This window comes from Mustelus asterias, unplaced genomic scaffold, assembly GCF_964213995.1.
Source record: "Mustelus asterias unplaced genomic scaffold, sMusAst1.hap1.1 HAP1_SCAFFOLD_1745, whole genome shotgun sequence".
Classification (NCBI taxonomy): domain Eukaryota; kingdom Metazoa; phylum Chordata; class Chondrichthyes; order Carcharhiniformes; family Triakidae; genus Mustelus; species Mustelus asterias.
The window spans coordinates 1,710-8,354 of NW_027591690.1; the positions used below are offsets into that span (position 1 = coordinate 1,710).

A 6,645-nucleotide genomic window follows, 5' to 3' on the forward strand; every position below is an offset into this window, starting at 1 on the left:
TGAGCTGTGTCAGGGCACTGAAAAATAACTGGGGCCAGTGTCTCTGGTCCGTGACACAAGCAGGCCAGGATTTCACTGCTCCTTAACCCCAGTGCAGATTAACGGGAGCTAAGACACAAACTGGCCATTACAGTAGACTCCCTCCTCTTCCTCTGGTAAGGGTGGGCGGAGCGGGTGCATCAGCTGACTGCGAAGGCCCATGTGGTGGAATAGCTTGCCACCTGGCGTCGAGCAGTGGCTAGCACCACTGCCTCATAGCGCCAGGGACCCGGGTTCGATTCCCGGCTTGGGTCACTGTCTGTGGAGTTTGAACATTCTCCCCCGTGTCTGCATGGGTTTCCTCTGGGTGCTCCGGTTTCCTCCCGCAGTCCAAAGATGTGCAGGTTAGGTGGATTGGCCATGCTAAATTGCCCCTTAGTGTCCAAAGATGTGTAGGTTAGAGGGATTGGCCATGCTAAATTGCCCCTTAGTGTCCAAAGATGTGTAGGTTAGGTGGATTAGCCATGCTAAATTGCCTCTTAGTATCCAAAGATGTGTAGGTTAGGGGGATTAGCCATGCTAAATTGCCTCTTAGTATCCAAAGATGTGTAGGTTAGGTGGATTGGCCATGCTAAATTGCCCCTTAGTGTCCAAAGATGTGTAGGTTAGGGGGATTAGCCATGCTAAATTGCCTCTTAGTATCCAAAGATGTGTAGGTTAGGTGGATTGGCCATGCTAAATTGCCCCTTAGTATCCAAAGATGTGTAGGTTAGGTGGATTAGCCATGCTAAATTGCCCCTTAGTATCCAAAGATTCGTAGGTTAGGTGGATTGGCCATGCTAAATTGCCCCTTAGTGTCCAAAGATGTGTATGTTAGGTGGATTGGCCATGCTAAATTGCCCCTTAGTGTCCAAAGATGTGTAGGTTAGGTGGATTGGCCATGCTAAATTGCCCCGTAGTGTCCCAGGATGCATAGGATGCAGGGCAAATATGTGGGGTTGCGGGGATAGGGCCTGGGTGGGCTTGTAGTCGGTGCAGACTCGATGGGCCGAATGGCCTCCTGCACTGTAGGGATGCTATGAGTGTGTAACTCGAACAGGGATAGGGAATAGATGAGGTGTTTGATTGCGTTGAAGCATTATGTTGTGCTCTGGTGAAGTTAATGCAGCTGATGTGTGTGTGTTGAAACTGCCTCTCCAGGGGAAGATGTTCCGATGCAGTGCGAACTGCTGTGAAAACGGGAATGCCTCCATGGAAGAGGTACATCAGTGTATCGAGCGGTGTCACGCCCCTCTTGCCAAGGCCCAAGCTGCAGTCACTGGAGAGCTCGAGAGATTCCAGGTCAGAGACACTCACTCCAACTCATTAAACACCATGCGGTTTTTAACCTAATGCTCACTGGGACAGGGAGAGAGTTTTGGAGGTGGCACGGTGGTTAGCCACTGCTGCCTCACAGCGCCAGGGACCCGGGTTCGATTCCCGGCTCGGGTCACTGTCTGTGTGGAGTCTGCACATTCTCCCCGTGTCTGCGTGGGTTTCCTCCGGGTGCTCCGGTTCCCTCCCACAGTCCAAAGATGTGTGGGTTAGGTGGATTGGCCGTGCTAAGTGTCAGGGGGACGAGCTAGGGTAAATGCATGGGGTTACGGGGATAGGGCCTGGGTGGGATTGTGGTCGGTGCAGCATCGATGGGCCGAATGGCCTCCTTCTGCACTGTAGGATTATGTAGGTCTGCCCATTTCGCTTCAGCTCCGAATTATAAGGAGAGGCTGGATGGACTGGGACTTTCTTTCCTGGAGCGTAGGAGGGAGAGGGGTGACCTTATGGAAAATCATGAGGGACAAATTAGGGTGAATAGCCGAGGTCTTTTCCCCAGGGTAGGGGAGTCCAAAACTAGAGGGCAGAGGTTAAAGGTGAGAGGGGAAAGGGGACCTGAGGGGTAACTTTTTCATTCAGAGGATGTGTGGAATGAGCTGCCAGGGGAGGGGGTCGAGGCGGGTACAATGACAACATTTAAAAGACATTTGGACAGATACACGGATGGGAAAGGTTTAGGGGGATATGGGCCCAAACACAGGCAAATGGGACTACGTTCAGTTTTGGCAACCTGGCCAACATGGAGGGGATGGGCCGAAGGGCCTATTTCTGCGTTGGATACCTCGATGACTTGTCCCAGGGCCTGCGAACGAAAGGACCCCTCGGTTTGAAACATAGAAAAACTACAGCACAATACAGGCCCTTCAGCCCACAAGGTTGTGCCGAACATGTCCCTACCTTAGCGATTACTCGGCTTACCTATAACCCTCTATCTTACTAAGTTCCACGTACTTATCTAAAAGTCTCTTAAAAGACCCTATCGAATGCGCCTCCACCACCGTTGCCGGCAGCCCATTCCACGCACCCACCTCCCTCTGAGTGAAAAACTTACCCCTGACATCTCCTCTGTACCTACTCCCCAGCACCTTAAACCTGTGTTCTCTCGTAGCAGACATTTCAGCCCTAGGAAAAAGCCTCTGACTGTCCACTCGATCAATACCTCTCAACATCTTATACACCTCTATCAGGTCACCCCCCATCCTTCGTCTCTCCAAGGAGAAAAGGCCGAGCTCCCTCAACCTATCCTCATAAGGCATGCCCCCCAACCCAGGCAACATCCTTGTAAATCTCCTCTGCACCCTTTCTATGGCTTCCACGTCCTTCCTGTAATGAGGCGACCAGAACTGAGCACAGTACTCCAGGTGTGGTCTGACCAGGGTCTTATATAGCTGCATCATTATCCCCGGACTCCTAAACTCAACTCCTCGATTGATGAAGGCCAGTACACCATACGCCGCCTTAACCACAGCCTCAACCCGCACAGCTGCTTTGAGCGTCCTATGAACTCGGACCCCAAGATTTGGGAATGAGACCTGAGTGGGTTCAGGGGCGGGATGGGGTGGTGGGGCGCACAGAGCACAAACCTTTCCGAGGTGAAGGCTGGCGGAGGGGGTAGAGTGTTTTGTGTCGCCAGTAAGCGGCCGAATGGGTTGACGCTCGATTGTGACGCTCGATTTCTCAGCCCGCGTTTGCGTCTGCTCTTGTTACAGAACCGGCTGCAGCGTTGCATGATGGACTGCAACGACAAAGGCCGGGACGCCTTCGACTCCGGGGTCAAGGAGCCCGACGTGCGGCTAAAAGTGGAGTCGTGCGTTACCAAGTGCGTGGACGATCATACCGCCCTCATCCCGAGCATGACCCGAACGCTAAAGGAATCGTTAACATCCATAGCAAAATGAGGCTTGGACTAAAGCTAGGTAATTCCCACCCCCCCTCCCCACTCCACCCACCCGTCCCCCGCCCTTTGATGAAGAAGGGGCGGGTGGCGCACTGGAGTAGGGACATCACAGTGAACCAACCTCTTCCCACACCCCCAAGCAGCACACTGCACCCCTCCCATCATGGAAGGACAACCCATCCTGGTGGGATCTGCCCAACCCGTGGCGACGACGCACCCACGGCGGCCAACCGTGGACTCCAGACTGAGGTTGATTGGAGCCGAGAGCCAGGGTCGCAGCCGGGTGGGTCAGGGTCTCTGCGTGACATCTCGGGCAGCGAGGCAGGGCTGTCTCTCTCTCTGTCGCCAAGCTGAGCCCTGATGCTCAAACCAGCGCGGGGTCAGATGGGCATCAGAAGCCCACTCTCCCATCCCCTCCCCTCACCCCCCTTTCCCTGCTCTCGCCCCAAGCTGGTTCTGACAACTTTGAGAGAGAGAGAGAGAGAGAATGAAATGTCAGTGGAGCCGATTAGTTGAGTCGCTCTGATACTCATTCTCACCTCTCTCTCACGCACAAACATGTCAACCCACTGACTGTTGTACGCACAGGAAGCACGGTGATAGTGCCGACGACTGTCGTGACTGATGCTGAACTGGTAGCAAGCTTCCTACAGGGCCTAACGTGTTATGGAGTGGGGAGGAAGTGTCACTCCGGTTATGAACTCAACTGAGTTGCACTTTGCGAACCGTCTCTCTTCTCGATATTTTTCCTCACTCTCTGCTTGGGCCTGTCTGGGGTCGATGGGATTGGGGCTGGACTTGGCACAGATTTTGTCTGGTGCTCCGAAATCTGTGCGCTTATTCCCAGAGATTTCGATTTGTGCTTTTTTAAAAATCTGATTGGTTGTAGTGACGGATAAAGTACTTGGTACCAAGCAACAGCAGACAACTGCTAAATATTTCTCAGGGCGAGGGAGGCAATAACTGTGCTTCTAACTACCCCCCCCCTCACTACTGCCTCCGTCCCCGAAACACATCCAGTGTGTGGGATTGGCTGCTACATTCCCCCTGCCTCCCGCCCCACTTTCTGTGATCTTTTTACCCCTCACTCAATGTTTGTGTTTGACGTTTCTGCAATTTGGATTCTGCCGATCGATATTGAGTTGTATAAGTTGAGTCCATCAGTTTCCCGCTGTGTAATGCGCTGTAAGTGGTACGGCGCCCTGCGGTCACAGCCTGGCAGGCGAAACGGGAGTATTGCTGAAAAGGGGGAGAGAGGTGTTTGCCGAAACATTTCGCCTTGTCAACGGAGCATAGCCTAAATCGTTGCCAGAGTTTGAAATTCGGCATTCTTGCGTTTGTCCTGATGAGTGCAAGGTGAAAAACTTTGGCGACCCGTCTCTTTTCACGAGTTCGGAAGCGGTGACGTTATTTCGTATCTGCCTGGCGAACTGTTATTACGGATCGTATCTGTGCGTCAGTCTCGAGCTTTCCCCAAATTCTTCCCCCACCCGCCCCTCAATTAAAAAAAAGTCACATCGTATTCGGGCAGATTCTACTGAGCTGGCCTCCGGAACATGCTTGATCCTGCGCGGATTCTGATGCCATCGACCGCAGAGAAGCCAAAGCGAATTGTGAGTTTGTGGGGCTCTTTGAAACCTTTCCCGAGAGCGCCGTGTGACGAGTGGGAAGGTTGTTGTCCTCCTGCTCTGCACTGCTGCTGCCCTGTGTCACGTTTGAACCTCAGAGATAAATAAAGACAATTTGAAAGTCCTCCCCTGAAAGCAGAGACCAAAGAAAAGTACCGTTGTTTGTCAGCGTGTGATGCAAGCGTGGGGCCTTTACGTTACGAAGGAGCTACCGCGGGCGATGTGCTGTGAAGACTTTTCGTCCTCGTGCCCATCTTCAGGGCTGGAGTTGGTTTAACTGTGAAGTTTTCTTGCGTGTGTGTGTGTGTGTGTCCAATTAAAAAAAAAGATTTTGAACATTTGCCTTTCACGTGTTTGATTCACCTATGTAGGCAGGCCACGCTTTGTTCACCAGTTCCTAAGATATAGGAGCAGAATTAGGCCGTTTGCCCCATCGAGTCCACTCCGCCATGGTAGATAACACCGACACAGCAGCGGAAGCAAGATAGGGTGATAAGCTTCATGGTGAAATGGGGAGAAGACTTAACTGAGGTGGCGCAGTGGTATTGTCACTGGGCTCGTGATCCAGCGACCCAGGGCAACGGGACCCGGGTTCGAATCCCGTCACGGCAGATGGTGGGATTTGAATTCAATAAAAAAAATATCTGGAATTAAGAATCTACTGATGACCATGAAACCATTGTCGGAAAAACCCATCTGGTTCCCTTTAGGGAAGGAAATCTGCCGTCCTTACCCGGTCTGGCCTACATGTGACTCCAGAGCCACAGCAATGTGGTTGACTCTCAACTGATTTTGATTTGATTTATTATTGTCACATGTATTAGTATACGGTGAAAAGTATTGTTTCTTGCGCGCTACACAGACAAAGCATACCATTCATAGAGAAGGAAAGGAGAGAGTGCAGAATGTCGTGCTCTTGGCCAGCTAGGGATGGGCAGTAAACGTTGGCCATCCAGCGACGCCCATGTCCCATGTATGAATAAAGCAAATTATTTGCTACCAAATAGACCTGTTGGACTTTAACCTGGTGTTAAAACTCTTACTGAATAAAGCAAATGCAGATAAGTGTAAATGACAACACTTTGGGGCAGCACGGTGGCACAGTGGTTAGCACTGCTGCCTCACAGCGCCAGAGACCTGGGTTCCATTCCCGGCTTGGGTCACTGTCTGTGCGGAGTCTGCACCATCTCCCCGTGTCTGCTTGGGTTTTTTCCAGGGGCTCCAGTTTCCTCCCACAGTCTGAAAAACGTGCTGGTTAGGTGTGTTGGCCATGCTAAATTCTCCCTCAGTGTACCTGAAAGGCACCAGAGTGTGGCAACTAGAGGATTTTCACAGTAACTTCATTGCAGTGTTAATGTAAACCATAGAAAATTACAGCTCAGAAACAGGCCTTTTGGCCCTTCTTGTCTGTGCCGAACCATTTTTTGCCTAGTCCCACTGACCTGCACTTGGACCATATCCTTCCACATCCCTCTCATCCATGAACCCGTCCAAGTTTTTCTTAAATGTTAAAAGTGACCCCGCATTTACCACTTTATCCGGCAGCTCATTCCACACTCCCACCACTCTGCGTGAAGAAGCCCCCCCTAATATTCCCTTTAAACTTTTCTCCTTTCACCCTTAACCCATGCCCTCTGGTTTTTTTCTCCCCTAGCCTCAGCGGAAAAAGCCTGCTTGCATTCACTCTATCTATACCCATCAAAATCTTATACACCTCTATCAAATCTCCCCTCAATCTTCTACGCTCCAGGGAATAAAGTCCCAACC

General features: G+C 51.5%; 1 protein-coding gene across 1 annotated transcript; it reads left to right on the forward strand.

Moving 5' to 3' along the window:
• Window positions 1-1,155: 1,155 nt before the first annotated feature.
• fam136a (family with sequence similarity 136 member A) lies at window positions 1,156-5,216 on the forward strand. Its single transcript, XM_078206736.1, has 2 exons — window positions 1,156-1,320; window positions 3,063-5,216. The coding sequence occupies exons 1-2, from the start codon at window positions 1,186-1,188 to the stop codon at window positions 3,249-3,251; spliced, it is 324 nt and encodes a 107-aa protein (XP_078062862.1). The 5' UTR covers window positions 1,156-1,185; the 3' UTR covers window positions 3,252-5,216.
• The last annotated feature ends 1,429 nt before the right edge of the window (window positions 5,217-6,645 follow it).